The 19,431-nt window shown below is 45.4% G+C and overlaps 1 protein-coding gene across 2 annotated transcripts in view; it reads right to left on the bottom strand.

Moving 5' to 3' along the window:
- Positions 1–19,431, bottom strand: part of FRMD4B (FERM domain containing 4B) — a 196,963-nt gene that overhangs the window by 106,045 nt on the left and 71,487 nt on the right. For both annotated transcript variants that reach the window (XR_009247327.1, XM_058678496.1), the window contains exon 5: positions 2,387–2,471. Coding sequence is in view for 1 of the 2 variants with exons in the window: in XM_058678496.1 (XP_058534479.1) it covers positions 2,387–2,471 (85 nt within the window). In the remaining variant the exon portion in view is untranslated. The remainder of the gene's footprint in view (positions 1–2,386; positions 2,472–19,431) is intronic.

Below are 19,431 nucleotides of genomic sequence, written 5' to 3'. Positions count from 1 at the left end.
TAAAAAGTTCATAGAAGAATCAATGTTGTGGCAAACTGGTTGAGCTGCCACTTGGGATCACCTATAACGCATATCAGAGTCTCTGGGAGGCAGCAGATGATGGGTCATGATGGGTCATGCTCCTTGAGTCCATGCCATCCTCACAGGAGGCCTGGGTAGAGCTCCTGGCTCCTACTTTCAGCTTGGCTCTGGTGTAGTCTTTACAGGAATTTGGAATGAACTAGCAGATAGAAGATCTCTCTGTCTCTCTCTCTTTCGCCTGTCATTCGGCAGTTAAGACACTGTTTAAGATGCCAGTATCCCATATTGAAGTACTTGGATTTGAGTCCCTGTTCTGCTTCTACTCCAGCTTCCTGTCAATGTGTATCCTGGGAAGCAGCAGGTTGTGGTCTAGGCTCCTGTCACCAGCCCCTGCTGGTGTGGGCATCTGGGCAATTATTCAGGACATGGGAGGCTCTGCCTGACTGTTCTGTCCCTCTGCCTTTCAGAAAAATAACAAAGAAACAACAAAAATTTCTAAAGATTCATAGACAATATGGATTATAAAAAAGTCTAGATGGTTTTCAAAAGTTTTTGCACTAAAATAAACATACTTCTCTTTTTCTTAAAGAAGGAGGAATGTTACAAGGATTGGAGGTTTATCATTTTTAAAAAATACTTATTATTTATTTGACAAGCTTCATCCATTGATCCACTTCAAAAAACCTGCATTCACGGGGCTGGGCTGGGACAAAGCTGTATCTGGAACCTCAATTCCACATGGGTGTAAGGATCCCCAACATTCAGCCATCACCACTACCTCACAGGGCCAGCATGAGCAGGAAGCAGGAGTTAGGAGCTAGTGCCTGGGCATCTGACATGGAACACAGGCATGTATTCTTTTTTTAAAAAAATTTACATTTATTCACTTATTTGAAGGAAAGAGTGACAGAGGAAAAAGGCAAGGCATAGAAAAAGAGAAAGAGATAGGTCTTCTATTCACTTTCTAGCCACTTGTATAGTCCTCAACAGGTTTGCCATCACCAAGGTTAGGTCAGGTGGAATCCAAAAGCTTGGAACTCTATCCAGGTCACCAGTGTAGGTGGCAGGGGTCTAAGCTCTTGGGTCAGCCTCTGCTGCTTTCTCATATGCATTAGTAGGGAGACAGATTTTTTTTTAAACGATGTGTTTATTTTTATTACAAAGTCAGATATACAGAGAAGAGGAGAAACAGAGAGGGAGATCTTCCATCCGATGATTCACTCCCCAAGTAACTGCAACGGCCGGAGTTAACTCAATTCAAAGCCAGGAGCCAGGAGCTTCTTCTGGATCTTCCACATGGGTATAGGGTCCTAAGACTTTGGGCCATCCTCGATTGCTTTCCCAGGCCACAAGCAGGAAGTTGGATGGGAAGTGGTGCTGCTGGGATTAGAACCAGTGCCCATATGGGATCCTGGCATGTTCAAGGCAAGGACTTGAGCCACTAGGCCACCGCACTGAGCCCATGGGGGACAGATTTTAAGTGAAACTGAATGGAGCTGCCAGGGTTCAAGCTGGTAGTGCAATATAGGATGCTAGCAATACCTTCACCCAGTGTGAAGCTTCAGCCCCAACATGAGCATCTTAAATGCTAGGCCAACCAACCATGTGTACCAACTGGTCATGTGATTCCATTTTTTCATAAGCTTTCTGAACTTTGCTGCTATACAAGCTCTGTAATACCTCAGCAGTCAGTCCTGTAGCCAAGATGCCCTTGCCAACCTTGTGGCCTAAGGAGGCCAGAGTGGAGGCCTTTAAGACAATGGTAGTGTGTCAGGAGGTAAGACAAAAGTGGAGGGTTAAGTGTTTAAACACGTGGACAGTAAGTTAACGACAAACATCTCAGCATGAGATCCTTTCTAGCAAAGCAAGTTTATTGAATTTTTAAAAGTTAATCTGTTCTTGATGGGTGTAAGTAAAATAAATAAGTAATAACCAGTCTTTCGCTACAGCAACTAAAGTGCTGCCTGAAAGTATGTGAGCATGAGTAGCCCTGGTTCCTTTAACGTAAGGTAGCACTGTGTGCAGGAACCTCAAGGAAGTGGGGACCTACCCAACACTGATTCTGAATTAGGGTAAAGGTAGAGTATACCCTGTTGCCAAGGATTTCTGGCCCAAGAAGACTCCATCTCAGTCTGGCTGACTGGCATTGTGCCATCCTGCGTGGTATGTTAGCTATGTTGGGAGTAGCAGAGATTGTGTGTGAATCGCTTTCCTCACCACTCAGAACTTGCGTTGAGCTACCACTGTTGTCTTTGCAAGAGAGGAAATGTCAGCGGCAGAGTGTGACCACAAAGACACAGGCAAGCCCGTTTCCAGCTGACACTGCAAGCTGTCCTGTTGAGGAAAGGGCCAACGGGTTCCTTACCTTGTGCACACAGGCCTTGGCATTCAGGAAAAACAGCTCCACGGTGGTTTTGTCCTTTAAAAACGATATGCTCTCAATGTAAAACCTGCAAAACAGCACACAAGTTCATTTCTTAGGTTTGTCTTCTCCTGGCATGATCTCATTTCCTTATTTATTTAGTGTTCCCTAGAAGCAAGAGAACTTTGAGAAACTAAAGGATGGTGTGCTTTTGTTTCTCCTTTTTCAAAAACATTTCTTTATTAGTTTTCTTCTTACACGAATGACGAGATAACAGAGAACTCTACCTACTGGTTCATGCCCCTAAAAGCGTTCAGTACCCACAGCCAGGGCAGGGCCAAGCCAAAGCAAGCAGCAAGGAACTCTGTGCTTATCTCTCATATGGGTGGCAGAGACCCACAGATTTCAGCCATCCTCCCCTGCTGCCTCACAAGGGTTCATGAGCAGGATGCTGGAATCACTCTATCACACACTCTCCCTTTTCTTATTTCTGTAGTACATCATGTAGACCTACACACGCTTGTCTGCAGATGCACTGTTTTAAAGAGAAATCCCAAAGGTTATCCAAGGGCAACTCCAAGTATGTCAACCATGTTGATCCTTCTTTCGACACACAAAAGAGCTGCCAACAGCTTCATGCAAAGCCCAGGTGAGCTTTCAGAGTGGAAAGCACTGTGGCCGAGCAAGCCCCCTAACCTCTAAGGCTGCCCGTGGCTCAGTGGCTTTCAGCTACTTCAACCCCCTCGACTGAGTTTTCAGTCACACCACCCCCCCTTCCCTCTCATCTTTCCAGGCTTTCCCTGGGCTTGGGGCCAAGCTCTCTGCAGCCCTCAATCTAGGGCTATTCTTACGCAAATAAGGGCATTCTGGGGGCTCGCTAGGCCATCCCCTTTCCAGGGTTTTATTTGTTTAATCTGCGAGACAGACAACCGTTTTCAGGCCCCTCTCCTAGGAGAGCTTGGAGGGCTCCGTGCCAGGGAGGAGGAGACCATGCTGAGTGCCCAAAAACTCTGTGATCCTCCTGCCCTGATGAGGGCAGCGGAGAAAGACCAAGTGCTGGACAGTGAGTGATCATGCTGGCTGGGGCCCTGGAATCTACCTCCTGTTCTGGAGCCTGGCTGGATGAATAATGCATGAAGAGACACAACGCAACAGAGCTCAGGTCTGGAAAAAATAACAACACACACACACACACACACACACACACACACACACACACACACACACACACACAGTCTTACATCGCTGGGAGGTGAGGCAAATTTATCCTGGGTTTTCCAAAATCCAGATAGGGCTTGGTCAAGTGCTATGCCCCACCCCACCAACCACAATGAAACAGCTGATGTACAAACACAACTGAAAGCTTTTGTCACTCAGATAGTAAAACTACTGGAAAAATTCCATGCCTTAACCTTGACTCATCAAGGGAAGTTCCTGAGGGAGAACATATACTTTTTATTTTTTTTTCTTACAAGTGTTTATCTCAGTGATGAGTGAGTTTAATGAAGACTGAGGGAGGTTAGGTTCTGAGAAGGGAAATCTAAGCTGAGAGGCAGTGAGGGAAATGAAGATTTGGCATGGCGGGCGGGGGGTGGGGGAGAAATTTGGCTTTACAATTAGAAAGAATTTGTGTAGGAGTCTGACCTCCAACAGTTACTAGTTGTGTGGCTTTGGGCAAGTGACTTAGCTTTTTCTTCTAAAATGGAGTCATGATGATGTTTTAAACTTATTTATTTATTTGAGAGGGAGAACGAGAGAGAAGAGAGAGCAACTTTCAGTGCTTCACATCCCAATGCCTGCTCCGCTGCAAACACCAGAAGCCAGAGATTCAAGCTAGCTCTCCCACAAGGGCGGCGGGACCCCAATACTTGAGCCATCACCTTCTCCCAGGATCTGTGCTGGCAGGAAGGTGGAGAGAGGAGCAGATGTGCCTGAGCCTCTCCTAAGTCCCACTCTGGGACTTGAATGTATTTATGTTTTAGGACTTTGAAAGGATTAACTTGGCAAACATGTGTAAGACACTCAAGAAATATTAGCTGTTCCTAAAAACTAATTTTTTTCCTCCCTGGAATTTACAGCTGTGTGGTATGGGGAAAGTCAATTAAGTTTTCTGAGTCTCAAATTCCTTGTTTATAAAATGGAGACACTGATGCTTATCTAGGAGGGCTGTTATGTCATTTAAACAATCCCATTATACAGTCACATGCCTTGTAGCATGGCCACCAACAAAGGACTGCGTATACAATGGTGGCCTGATAAGATTCTATCATCTCATGATATCACAGTTGCCCTAGTTTGTGTATATTTGCACAGTACTGAACTCACCTAATAACATTTCTCAAGACCTAGGTTGGTCATTAAGCAAGACCTGACTGTTGGGACCGGCGGCGTGACCTAGTGGCTAAAGTCCTCGCCTTGAAAGCCCCGGGATCCCATATGGGCGCCGGTTCTAATCCCGGCAGCTCCACTTCCCATCCACCTCCCTGCTTGTGGCCTGGGAAAGCAGTTGAGGATGGCCCAGTGCATTGGGACACTGCACCCACATGGGAGACCCGGAGGAGGTTCCAGGTTCCCGGCTTCGCATTGGCGCGCATCGGCCCATTGCGGCTCACTTGGGGAGTGAATCATCGGACAGAAGATCTTCCTCTCTGTCTCTCCTCCTCTGTGTATATCTGGCTGTAATAAAATGAATAAACAAATAAATAAATAAAAAGACCTGACTGTTTATGGAGTGGCAACCACAGTGCTTTGCACACAATAGGGTTGCAGGAGATTGTTAACAACTGATGCTGGGCAAACCTTGCACTATTTCACAAAAGCTTAAACAGCATAATGAGACTTGAAATGTTATTTAGGAAGGCCAGGAAGGTACGGAAGTAGCATGAACAATCCAGGTAGAGAAAATATGGTAGGTAAAACACACTCATAATCTGTTACATAATAATCTGGGTATTCTATCATCAGTTAGGTCTCTTCTACCCTGACCATGCTGCATGGACCAACCAGCCACCTCACTCAAAGGCAGCCAATCAGAGGATGATGGTGTGGCCTAGAAAACGGAGACTTCTACTCAACAGGGGCTTCTATGGGACCATGAATGGGCAAACCAATCACAGCTGGTCTCTTAGAGAGACTGAGAGATGCATGGCACGGGATTCAGTGGAGACAGAGTAGACAGCAGGATCCCCAGCTGGAGCTGATGGAGCAGATACGGAGACTGGCAAAGTTACAGTGATGGCGGACACTAAAGCGAACAGGACCAGGGAGGCCAGCTCTCCAGCCGCAGATGAGGAGCTGATATGTGCCGCTCAATTTCCTTGTACTTTCAAAAACCATTGTTTCCTGCTTTCCTCACATGTTCCTTTTTTTTTTTTAAAGATTTATTTATTTTTATTGGAAAGGCGGATATACAGAGAGGAGAAAAGACAGAGAGAAAGATCTTCCATCCCCTGGTTCACTCCCCAAGTGACTGCAACAACCGGAGCTGAGCTGATCCGAAGCCAGGAGCCAGGAGCCACAAGCTTCTTCTGGGTCTCCTACATGGGTGCAGGGCCCCAAGGCTTTGGCCCATCCTTGACTGCTTTCCCAAGCCACAAGTAGGGAGCTGGATGGGAAGTTGGGCGCCCACATGGGATCCTGGTGCGTGCAAGGCGAGGACTTCAACCACTATGCTATCACACCAGGCCCCCCATATGTTCTTTATCCTCATCAATGAAGACCAGATGAGTAGGTCTTCAGAGGGGGTAGCCTAAAAGGGTAGCAGCAGCATCCCAGCTAACCTTTACTGAGCTTTCAGGAAGAGCTCAGCAAGGCGCTAAGAGCTTTCCATGCATTCTTTCACTTAATTCTCAAGACAACCTTTGATGGGCGATCCCCATCAACACCCAATTTCAAAGCAACAGACTCCAAATTTTGGAGATTCACAGGGTTTGATTTGGGACCTTTTGACTATGTGGATAAGGTTATTAGAACCTTTTCCTGGGCTACCTTTAGTACTTACCTCTATCGGCGCCTAGGGTGAAGCTAAGCCCTCCATAATAATTACTGCAATAAAGATAACTGTCGGTGTCATAACCATGTCAGGTAGGGAAACAAGACTAGTACGATACACACTAATCTGCTATCATATGCTTGTTCTCTATTGCTTCAAAAAGCTGAACCAGCTCTCCCAGACGAAAGACAGAAGGGGATAGATTTTGAATTAATCTATGATGTATCATTTAAATTATGTATTCATTTTATTTCCTTAATAAGCAGACAGATAAGCAGAAATAGATATAGATCAACCACTAACTGGTTCACTCACTAAATACCTATGATGGCCAGGACTCAGCCAGGTTGAAACCAAGGGCTGACTAAAGACTAACTCCATGTGTCCCAAGTGGGTGGCAGGGACCCAGCTCCTGGACTTGCTGCCTCTGAGTGCATGTTAGCAGGTAGTTAGAGGGAAATACAAAGTCAGGATTCAAACTCAAGTAGTCCAGCAGAGGATGTGTGAATCCCAAGTGCATCCTATTGGCGATACCAAACGCCTGCCCCAAAGCATCATTTTAAACGTTGGAGATGTCTCAGAAGGGAGAGTCTTTTCCAGGCAAAGTGGTCTTCCTGCTCTGGAAGGGTCTCGGGTCAGATAAGTACAATTCAAGGCCTGTTACCTATTCCATGTTTCTGTGACTCTTCTTCTCCTTCACTCTGAATTATTTCAATGTGTTTTTCTAATAAAGATTGTGCTAAAACAACCTCAATTAATGTTCACCTTAACAAGGTGAGTAGTAATTCCTAGTTTTTCCATTCTATTTCTCTCTTTAAAGCTTCTTTCATGGTACACTCCAATTAATAAAGCCACAAGCCACACAGATCTGCAGCAAAAATCTTAAGTGTCACTGGTTGGATATGAATAAACAAATGAGGCTGACCGGAAGAGGCAGCCCGTGGGGGACAGCACAGGGAATTCTTCCAACGCAGCTGGAACGCCTTCGTCAAGGTGCAGATGTGTCGCGCAAGCGACTAGATTTTTTTTTTCATCTGGGAAGATAGATACGAGAATATTTCAAAACATTCACAGAAAATGGAATGAAGCTCTAAGTTTAGGGACAGGCATTTAGGTTTGCATCCCACATCAGAGTGCATGATGATGCTGATACTCAGCCCCAGTTCTAGACTCCAGCTTTCTGCTAATTAATGCAGTTGCTGGTATAGACTCAAGTAGTTGAGTTCCTACTGCTAGTAAGGGAGACCTGGATGGAGTTTCTGGGGTTACACTGGCCTAACCCTGGCCATTGCAGGCATGCAAGGAGTGAACCAGATAAGGATGGCTCTCTTTTGTCTCTCAAAATAACAAATTTTAAAAAGTTTTCTTTGTTTATATTTTGGTGCAAATTTTTTTGGAAATCTATGCATTTATCAGAAGTCTTTAGAGAGTCATAGAAAATGTGCACTACAAAGCTATGCAAGGATTTCAAATTTTTGGGGGGCCCAAATGGACTTATGCTTTAATTCTACTTCCTCTTGAACTTCTCGGAGTGACCCTATACAAACAGAATGAACTAATGATCAAAGATACTTGGAGCCTATTTCTTCCACTAGCAGCACCCTAATGAAAATCACCCATTAGGGACCAGTGCAATAGCCTAGTGGCTAGACTCCTTGCCTTGCATGTGTCAGGATCCCATATGGGCACAGGTTCTAATCACCAGCAGCCCAACTTCCCAGCTCCCTCCTTGTGGCCTGGGAAAGCAGTCAAGGAGGGCCCAAAGCCTCAGGACCCTGCACCTGCATTGGAGACCCAGAAGAAGCTTGTGGCTCCTGGCTTTGGATCAGCTCAGCTCCAGTTGTTGCGGCCACTTGGGGAGTGAACCAGGGGATGGAAGATCTTTCTCTCTGTCTTTTCTCCTCTCTGTATATCTAACTTTGCAATAAAAATAAATAAATTTTTAAAAATAAAAAAAGAAAGAAAATCACTCATTGGTTTCTGCTTTCTGCATTTCTATAAATTCCCTGATTCTTGCCTTTTTTGGGAGCCTTATAAATTTAATTTTTCTCCAAATTCATTTCTGTTACTTTGGGCAAAGATCCCAAAATAACAGAGGGGTTCCTATGTGCTAGGGACAATACAAAGTGCCCTACAGGTAGCATTTCTTTTCACTTCTGTCTAAGCAGATTTAGTAGACAGCAAATTATGAACCCATTTTACCAATGTGAAAGCTGAGATATTAAGTCATCTTCTCCAGGCTGCGTAGCTAAGAAATGACTCAGCCAGGACTCGAGCTGAGGTCTCTTAGATAGCTAAGTTTATATTCCAAATGAGTAGACAGAATACCTTCCTGCAACAATACTCACAATTAAATACAACCCGTACTCTGTGCTATCAGAGCCACCAAGAGGGATGCGGTTAATTCAGTTTATGAAACAAGAAGGAGAATGCTGCCAAGCTGAAATCCATAGGGTTCAGTGCCACAGGAGAGGGGACAACTGAGCTGGGTCTTAAAGAATGTATGAGTTCACCAGGCAGGGAGGTTAGGAAGGGCACTCCAGGCTCACCACTGTACCAGTTCAGTCTTTAAGACCTGAAGGGTTCACATGCACAGTGCTGGGAAGTGGCTCAGTGCCAAATCAGTCTGTGGCTCCTCCAACTCAGGGCAGATACATTTGTACTAGAAACTGAGTTCATCTTATCCCTAAAGTCCCCCTGAGTATATCCTAGTTCCAACAAATGGGTCTCTATCTTCTTTCCCTCTCCTTTTATTGCGACCTACACTGGGGCCTCCTCCTACCTGGGCATCCGATTACCTGTTCTTTGAATCAGTTGTCCCTGAAGGGGTCATGGCTGTGACTTCATATTTATCGAGCGTATATAAAGCTCCAATGATCCTTGGGGGCAGGAGCTCCCCAGGCACACCTATCAACACGCACTATGAACTGAAGGTGCTGTTTAAGGGTTGCTGGATGACTGAGGGACTATCCCAGACTGGTGAAATAAAGATGCTTTGTTTCAGTGCTTTTTAACAAAAGGCTACTGTTTCCTTTCTGAATGCTTATGGTGAATATTTCACTAGGACTTTGTTAAACTGAAGGTCATGGTTAGATTCTCAGCTTTAGAACAAACCCAGCCATTTGGAATGGGTATCTGCTTTGGAGCCAAATCTTTTACAACTGGACAGGTATAATTTCTTGAGAAGAGGAGTTGCTTGGGGGGAGGTTTTGTCTCTACCTCATATGTTTTTCCTATTATCACTCCTCACCTCTTTTCTATGAAACCATGACATGACAAAGATGGCTGGGAGGACAGACAGACCCAGCAACCTGGTGACAGCACGTGGGTGTCACCAAACAAAACAAAAAACAAAAACAACACGCAAGTTGCTTGGATGAGCTGTTCTCTGAGCAGTCCCCTGGGGCATTCACTCATCGTAGTCAACAAGCAAGGGCAGGTGTTCAAATGCCAGCTCCAACAGTGATTGCTGTTGGGGCCCTGGGCCAGCTTCTTGGCTCTCAGTGACTTTCACCTCTCTTGCCCCACACACTAGAAACATGTGAGATGCTTCAAACATACTTATCACAGTGTTTGGAACACAGTTCTGCAACCTGTGAATGATGGTGATTTTTTATTTTATTATTTTTTTAAGATTTTTTGGAAAGGCCGATTTACAGAGAAGGAGTGACAGAAAGATCTTCTGGACCGGGTGTGATAGCGTAGCGGCTAAAGTCCTCGCCTTGAATGCGCCAGGATCCCATATGGGCATTGGTTCTAATCCTGGCAGCTCCACTTCCCATCCACCTCCCTGCTTGTGGCCTGGGAAAGCAGTTGAGGACAGCCCAGAGCACTGGGACCCTGCACCCGTGTAGGAAACCCAGAAAGAAGTTTCTGGCTCCTGGCTTCGGATCGGCGTAGCACCGGCCGTGGCAGTCACTTGGGGAGTGACTCATCGGATGGAAGATCTTCTCTGTCTCTCCTCCTCTCTGTACATCTGCCCTTCCAATAAAAGTAAATGATCTTAAAAAAAAAAAAAAAAGAAATAAGAAAGATCTTCCATGTGCTGGTTCACTCCCCAAATGATCACAATGACTGGAAATGAGCCTAACAAAAGTCATGTGCCAGGAGCTTCTTCTGGGTGTCTCATGGTAGTACAGGGTCCCAAGGACTTGGGTATTCCTCCTCTGCTTTACCAGGTCATAAGCATGCAGCTGGATGGGAGGTGGAGCATCAGGGACATGAACTGGTACCCATGTGGGATGCCAGTGCTTGCAGGTGGAGAATTAACCAATTGAGCCATCGTGCCGGGACCCTCAGTGTGACTCGTAGAATATTGTCATCACAGCTCTGCTGAGTGGACTATATGATAAAAGGCACTGATTTAGTGGGATATACAGTTGAAACCGCTGGGCAGGAGTTTGGTCCAGTGGTCATGATGGCATTGGGGATGCCTGCATCCCATATCAGAACGCCTGAGTTCAACTATCAGTTCTACACTCACTTCTACTTCGAGTTTTCTCTTAATGTAAAACTGAGTCTCTTACCTGGATGGCTGTAGGTGATGGCTGAGTTGCTGCCATCCACATGAGACCCAGACTGAGTTTTGGGCTCTTGGCGTTGGCCTGGTCCAGCCCTGGCTTTTACAGATATTTGGGGAGTGAAAAGGCAGAGGGGAAGAAAAAATCTCTATCTCTGTCTTTCCACACGTCAAATAAAAATAAATAAAAACCGAAATCTTTAAGTATATAAACCTCCAACAGAAATTAACAAAATATCTTTCCCAAGGTCTTTCTCTAGGAAGCAAAGGTTACTAAAGTGTCTAATGTTACCAAACTGTTTAAAACAGAATGGGAAGATACTGTGAAACAAATGGTCTTCTGGCCAGTCACAAGTTATCCTCCTTAACTGAGCCTCTTTGTTCCCAGGACATTTGCTACGTTTGAGATACCTTTAAAGATGGTGAATCCATCAAGAGTTGCTCAATTATTTTGCGTTCAGAACAATGCTGAGTTTGTGAATAACATCCAGTGAGGGCTAAATCAAAAGGCCTCATTCTAGGATAATCTCAGTGCAGCCACATGCCTAGACAGATTTCTATCAGCTCCTAATCCACATTTCGGAGCAGGGATAGCTCTGTTTATTGCTCGTAACGACCCTGCGCTGTAGTCATAGACTCACTTTATAACACGCACTGAAGGCTGAAGTGTAATTTAAATGTGGCTCACTTTCTCCAACACATCACTTTCTCTAAGCGATTACACAGCGCCATGGGAGTCCAACATGTTTCCTTTCCCTTCTGAGAGGGGAGTTGCCTTGGAGAACTCTCGAGGCAAGCACCGTTTGTTTCTACTCTGCACTGCCTTGCCAAGAATGCTCTTCTTTGTTTCTGAGTTTCCAGATGTGGCTTAGAGAGCCAGAGAGGGCCCCTCAGGAGCCTGCAGGAACCTGCCCTCCTGTTCCTCTCCTACAAGGTGACTCCACTCTGGAAGGCCTGGAGGCCTAGGTCAGAGAGGGTCTCATCTGACAGGTAGGGAGGGAAGGGAGTCTTCTCTTCCTCAGGCAACCTGCAATGCCAGTGTCATGTAATGCTAAGGTCTTGCCTCTTGACTTCAAAACAGCCTGCTGCTGCTGTTCAGGAGGAAAGCAGGGGCAGATGCTTTGAGCGGGAGTGGGGAGGGTAGTTAAGGAAGGTGAGTCAGACAGGGAGGTAGCAGCTGCATGGTGAGTAAGGAAGGTAAGTGGTGAGGGCAAAGGTGAACAGTCCTAGGCAAGCCAGATGGCCCCAACCTTCCACACTTAAAGGCCGTATATCTCACAATAGGCCGGTTCACCCTCTGAACAGGCGGGTGAGGCAGTGTCTGACTTTTACAACATAAATCAACATCTCCAGAGTGTTCACGCCAAGAAGCCCTAGAGTGTATTTCAGTCACTGCTCCCCTCTTGAGACGCTGTCAGGAGCCACACAGCCATGAAGTGCAAGAGCAGGGATTTGAACCCAAGAACAATGCCAAAGCACCGCTGTCATGGGTGAAGTGGTTGCTGGGGGAGGGGAGCGCCTCTGTCAGTGCTGAAGATGGTATCTGATCTCTCTCAGGTGGAAGGGGAGTTGCTGGCATCAGTGGGTGTAAGCCAGGGCTGCTGCTGCTGAAACATCCTTCAGCACAGCACAGTTCCCTGCAACCAAGAATTACAGGTTCAAAATACACACGGGGTCCCTCATCTCAGCTCTATGACTTTTCCCATCCTTCATACTGCCAAATCTGGCCTTTTGAAAAACACGTTAGTTAATCTATTTATTTGAGAGGGAGAGTGAGAGAGAGAGATCAAGATCTTCCATTTGCTGATTCATCTGTCAGATGGCCACCATAGCCAGACTGGGTAAGGTCTAATCCAGGAGCCTAACTGTGCATCTCAGTCTCTTTCTTCCATGGGTGGCAGAGGCCCATGTCTGTGGACCATTTTTCACTGCTTTCCCAGAAGCACTGGCAGGAAGCTGATCCTAAGTGGAGCAGCAGGAACTCCAAGTGGCTCTCTGATACTGGATACTGGAGTCACAAGCGGCAGCTTCACATGCTGTGCCACAACACCAACCCTTAATTCTTGCTGCTTGTTTTCAACCTGAGGATTCCCTCCCCATGGCTCTCTCCCTCTCTTTACAACACACACACACACCCCAAAAGATGAGATGTTGGGAAGAGTGAGCCAACAATAATTTCTGCTATTTGATCAGGGAGTTCATTGAGAAACAAACCACCATGAGAACTGAGCATGAATTTCAAAGGATTTTGTGCCTTTCTTGAACTTACATATAAATGAGGGTAGTGGATCCCCAGAGACAAAACCACCACGCAACTGCATAGGGTGGGCCATTCTTAAGGCAACCAACAGCTGCATCCCCTAGGTCTGGGTTGTTGTTGAGGGAGGGAGGTAGGAGTGCAGAGCTCTGGCTAACCTCACACCAAGGGTCTTCAAACATTTCATAGGAATGCATATTAAGATTTCAAAAAAAATTTTTTGCACCAACATAAATGTACCCTTTAATTTCATCTTCTACCAACTTCTGAAATGCCCTAGAACACCTCTCATCCAGCAGTCTGTGCTGAGCCTGAGTAGGAGGAATCAGTTATTTCTCCTGGCTTTTAAATCACACCCCTCGGTGGAAAGATGAACTTTTGAATCTTCTCCTTATTGTAAATCACCTACTCTCTGAGGGCTTTAAGATAACTCATGATTATACAGTTACAAGTATTTTATCTTCTCTTCCTGTTATCACTACTCATTCTGGCATTAAAAAAGATTTACTCAAGTGGTATGTTCTTGGTAGGAGAAAAACAGAAAAAGAACCAGAGGAAAAGAAAGCCAACTTTTCTTACAACATGCTATCTAGAAATTAACAACTAAATATTTTAAACTTTTTTTCCTATCTGTACAAATATTTTACAAAAAGTGCTATCACACTGCACACACTGTTAAAGAATGTATTTCTTTCACTGAGAATACATTGGGAGCCTCTACTCATTTCAGCAAACTTGTTTCTTCATCAGTCTTTTTTTTAAAGAGTTATTTTCTTAATTTTCATTGGAAAGGCATATTCACAGAGAAAAGGAGAGATGGAGAGAAAGATCTTCCATGTACAGAGTCACTTCCCAAATGGTTGCAACAGCCAGAGCTGAGCTGATTCGAAGCCAAGAGCCAGAAGCTCTTCCAGGTCTCCCACATGGGTGCATAGGCCCAAGTACTTAAGCCGTCCTCCACTGTCGCTTTCCCAGGTTTATAAGCAGGCAGCTGGATTATTAGTGGAGCAGTTGGGACACATACTGGCACCCATATGAGACGCTGGTGCTTGCAGGTGGAGGATTGTCTGTTGAACTACCGAACTGGCTGCCACTACTTGTTCCTTCTTTATTTTAAAGGTTTATTTTACTTATTTGGAATGCAGAGTTATGGGGCAGGGTAGGGGTTAGGGAGAGAGATTTCATTTGCTGGTTCATTCCCCAAATGGCTGCAATAGCTGAAGTCAGGAACCAGGAGTGTTTTCCGGGTCTCCCATGTGGGTGTAGGGGCCAAAGTGTTTCGGTTACCCCCACTGCTTTCCCAGACCAATTAGCAGCAAGCTGGATCAGAAGTGGAACAGCCAGGCCTTGAACCAGAGCCCATATGGGATGTCAGCACTGCAGGTGGTGGCTTAACATGCTATGTCATGGCATTGGCCCCTCTTCACCAGTCTTTAAATGTTGTGTATATTCAATTTACTTAGGAAAAAAAATCTAGGGGCATTGTGACATAGTGGGTAAAGCCACATACCTGGGTGTCAGGTTCAGGCCCTAGATGCTTCATTTCTAATGCAGCTCCCTGATAACAGCCTGAGAGAGCAGTGAAAGATGGCTCAAGTGCTTGGGTTTCTGCTGCCCACATGGGAAATCCAGATGAAGCCCCTGGCTCCAGCGTGGCTCAGCCCCAGCATTGTGGCCATTCGGAGTGAGCCTCTCTCCCTCTAACTCTGACTTTCACATAAATAAAAATATCTTTTTTAAAAAAAATCTGCATTGTGGCATGGCAGCTTAAGCTGCTCCTCGTGACAACAGTATCCCATCTGAGCGCAGTTCAAGCCATGGCTGCTCTATCTAGTACCAGTCTTCCTAATGCATCTGGAAATGCAGTGGAAGAACGCCCAAGGACTTGGGCCTCTGACAACTGTGAGATCAGGATGGAGTGACTGGCGCCTGGCACCTGGCTTCAGCCTGGTCCAGCCTTGGCTGCTGCAGTCATGTGGAAACTGAAACAGTGGGTGGCAGATTCTCTTTCTCTCTGTGTTTCAAAGGAATAAATGAATATACCTTTAAAAGAATCTGATAGAATGATGAAGATCCACTAGGTATTCGTGATGCCCCCTTGGCTTAAACTCTTGCTATGGCTCCAGTCCTGCAACCAGACTTGGGGATGTGAAGAAGGCCCCCAGTGGTTTCAGAGGCTCCATGTTCATCGCCACCGTGACAAAGCAGGAACCATCTCCTCCCCATTTCCTCCTAGGATTTTGCACTAGTGTGGTATCCAGCCCTAAGTATCACAGACATTGCTCAGGGCCACCGCGGGAGTGCTTCCCTTGCAGGCCTGGGATGTAGCAAAAGCAACTGGGAAAGGGGAGGAGGAAAAGAGGGGAGAGAACAAAAGCAAAAGGCAGAAAAAAAAAGTGCAAGCAGTGTTCAAGAGTGAAGGGGATATGGGGGCGCCAGGACCTTAGCTTGGGAGGGAGCCAGGTGGTACCAGCCCCAGGCATCTCCGCCTGTCCTCCTAGGGTAAGCAGGGACCTTCCCTGTGAACTTGCGAAGAGTCCCCTGAGCTCCTCTGGCAAGAACTGCACACCTCCTTATGGTCCAGAGTTTCCCGTGCTCACATCTGGGCTGCATTACCGGGAAGGCCTGAGGGTTTAAAGCAGGTAATTTATGGCAGGGAGATAACAGCCCCCAGCTCAGAGGCATCCCCCCAAAACTGGGGGGAGTACGGAATCACAGGGAAACAGAGCACTGGCTAAATAAATTAAAGAACATAAGTAACTTATGGTGTGTTGATAGACGTGGGGTCGCATACCTACTTAGCACAAATCTTTGAGATTTTTTTTTTTTTTTAATTGGAGAAAAGACAAATGTTTCATCTTGAAGTCCTGGAGGGAAAACCAGGTGTTTCTGTGCACAATATGTTCTTTTCGTGATACAGAAGCCACCTGTGTGTCAGAGTTGTTTTCTCTATCACGGGGTGTATGAGTCAGGGACTTAGGAAGCTGTCAAATCTGTGGGACCTTGGTGTGTGGCTGGGAGGAAATAAGGCAATTGGGGTATATGTCAAGTATTTAGCATAGTGCCTGCCACCACATATTTATGCCACATTTCATTAGCGCAACATTTGAAGGAAAAAATGTCATGCCATTTTTCTTTTTCAGAAAGCCTAGAGTTAAGCATTTTCTTATGTTGGTTTAATCTGGGGTAAACAAAATAATTTTGGGTCTCCTGCTCTTTCTCCTGAATTTTCACAACTAAATTTCTAGAGGTCAATCCTGCCTCTCCAAAGACTGTGACAACAGGGAGACTGCCTGGACCACTGCCACAGCTTCCCTGTTGGCTCACAGTGTCCTCTGCCCTATCCCTGGCTGCTCTGGACACTGCAGCCTCAGTGTGTGTTTAAAATGAAAACAGAATGGTCTCAAGCTGGAAATCCAGGGACTCTAATAAGTACAGCCTAACTCATGTCACCTCCTACTTCTCTCCCTTTCATGGGTTCTTTCCAGGCACACAACTTCCTGGCAGCTGCTAGTCTCTGCCAGGCATTCTTCTGCCACACAGCTGTGTACCTGCTGTTCTGGCCTGGAATGAACCTCCCCAGAGCTCTACGGAACACCCTGCTTCATTCATTCATATGCGTTCCTTGCCATTTTCTTTTGTGGTATGTATGTATTTGAGAGACAGAAAAAGAAAATGAGAGGAAGAGAAATTTCCATTCCCTGTTTCGCTCAGCAAATGCCTGCAATGGCCAGGGTTGAGCCAAGCTGACGGCAGAAGCCAGGAACTCAATCCAGGTATCCCATGTGGGTGGCAGGAACCAAATCCCTTTAGCCATCACTTGTTGCATACCAGGATATACAATGGTGGGAAGCCCGAGTCAAGAAGCTGTGCTGGGAATTACACTCAGCTACTCCAATGTGGGAGATTGGTGCTTTTAATTGCTAGGCCAAAAGCTGGCTCCCAGTACTGCCTTCCTTGGGGCATTCCTTGACCTCTCAGTTTAGATGACAGTCTGGCTTCACTAATATTCCCTCTGCCCCTTCCCTAAGGTAGGCTCTCCTGAGTCCCTCATGTAAGACACCTATTGGTTCAAGACTGGTCTCCTTCCTCTAGAGAGAAAGATTTTGTTACTTTCTTTTACTTGTGCTGCATCTCCAGTTCTTCACGCAGTGCTAGGTACACAGAGGGAACCTGGTTACTATGTGATGAATGAATACATGTAATGAATCCACTGATTTGTTTGCTGGCTGATTAAGATGGCACTGACTTTTGCCTTGTTCACTGTATCCTCAGAACTGGAACACTGTATAACACAGGAGTCCAATAAATAAGAAAGGTAGGAAGGGAGGAATTAATTTTTCATAACTTCATGTATCTCTTTCCACACATTTTATTAGTATTTAAAGACCTATATGTATTTATAAACCATATCAACTTAAACCTTAATGTAATCATGCCAACTTCTTTCCATAGTGTTACTGGATGTATGCTACTTTTTTCCTCCCAGATACAATGTATCTTATCTCCTAAGATGCATAAGAGAAAATATATACAACATCCCTGATAATAGCCACTTACTAATGCAGTGATATTTAAATGGAGGGGTGGAGAGAGGGTTATGGCAATGTTCCTCTTGTGTCAGAACTCCAGGAATGTGGATGAGTTGAGGGATTTGGGGTTGGAGAGGAGTAACTGTGTAGTTCGCAAACTTTCCCAAGATGATTCAGATATGTCCAACCTCTCCCTCTGGAGAAGCTCTGAAATGCAATTTATGTTTTCCTCTAATCTCCTTTGTCAAAGTGATTCATTATTCACTGTTCAAATGCCATAACTCACCGACTCTATCTTCACTGCTGGCATGTGGATCGCTCTAATTGTTCGCATTAAAAATAACAGCGATGCATCTTCATAATGGCTACCACTGCCCTACCTTACTCATGCATTAACTACTCAGTGACCTCACCCCTCAGTGGCCACTAGTGAGGGGCTCCTGGGCTCTAAGTTCCAGGGCATGCTCCAGTAATAACATGCTCATGCATGGGCAGTGACTTTGATCTCACAAGAGGTCCCCTATATTTCCCGAGGTTCCTGTATGACAAAATACCAACACAGAATCCAGAAATATCACTGGTTCTATTCTTCAGTCAACATGCACAATCTAGAGGGTTGCTGGTTGTGCCTGCTGGAATTAGACAAATCAAACTGCTCAATAGTTCTACTTTCTCCAGGCTGGAAGCTAGAGATCCTCTGAGCGGCAACTGGCCTCAGTGGTGAGTCTGACAGCCCCATGCATCAGGTCTCTAGAGAGCTGCATTCCACTTGCTGACCTCGGCCAGTTCACGTAGTCTTCTGTTGGATGCTTCTGCCTTATAATCTTTTTAATTGAATTGGAGAAATAATAACTACTTAATTGGAATAATAACAACTATGATCTCACTCTCCTGTTAGGAGGAAGAATTAAGTGAATAATTAACAACTAGATAAGGGATTTAAACATGCAAGTAGTTAAGGGAAAGCAATGCCAAGTGATTATGGGGTACTCCTGAGATAACCCACTAAGTAGGTGCTGAAGCTCATGAACAAGAGCAGGCCCCCCTGGAATCTCAGGAAGCTGCTGGAAAAGATAGAGCAGCCTTAAGGGTGACTGTGTAAGTGGGAAGACAGGGTTTTCTTTCCTGGTGTTTTGAGAACCAAAATAGGGCAGATATTCATTGCCAAAGAAAACAGTGCCTGGAGGATGGCATTTGGCTCGGTGGTTAAGATGGTGCTTGGGATGGCAGTATCATGTCCAAGTGCCTAGGTCTGAGTCCTGGCTCTGCTTCCAATCCCAGCTTCCTGTTAATATGTACCCTGGAAGTTGTAGTGATAGCTCAAGTAGCTGGGCTCCTGCCACCCAGATTCAGTTTTTGAACTCCCGGTTCTGGCTTGGCCCACCCCTGGCTATCAAAGTGAATGAACAGATGAAGGACCTCTCTGTATCTGTATTTGTCTCTATGCCTTTAAAATAGAAGAAGAATATGTAAACATATAAAGAATGAGTACACAAATCTATTAAACAATGGGTACTCATTTGTCTCTCTGAAGACATAATGCATTTACTGATAGTGCTGCTACAGAAACACTGTGCATATGTGTACAAAGACCCAAGTGCAAGAATCTTATCTGTGACCTACACTTTAACATAATCAGAAACAGCTTCAATGCTTAACAGGAGAGTGGATAGCTAAATTAACTACCTTCCGCACAAATAAACAGATTTTTCTTTTTCTATGTAACCAAAGAGAGCTCTCTACATTAAA

This window comes from Ochotona princeps, chromosome 21, assembly GCF_030435755.1.
Source record: "Ochotona princeps isolate mOchPri1 chromosome 21, mOchPri1.hap1, whole genome shotgun sequence".
NCBI classification, from domain to species: domain Eukaryota; kingdom Metazoa; phylum Chordata; class Mammalia; order Lagomorpha; family Ochotonidae; genus Ochotona; species Ochotona princeps.
Note: the sequence above shows the minus strand (reverse complement) of the source record. Positions and strands in the feature narration are given on the sequence as shown.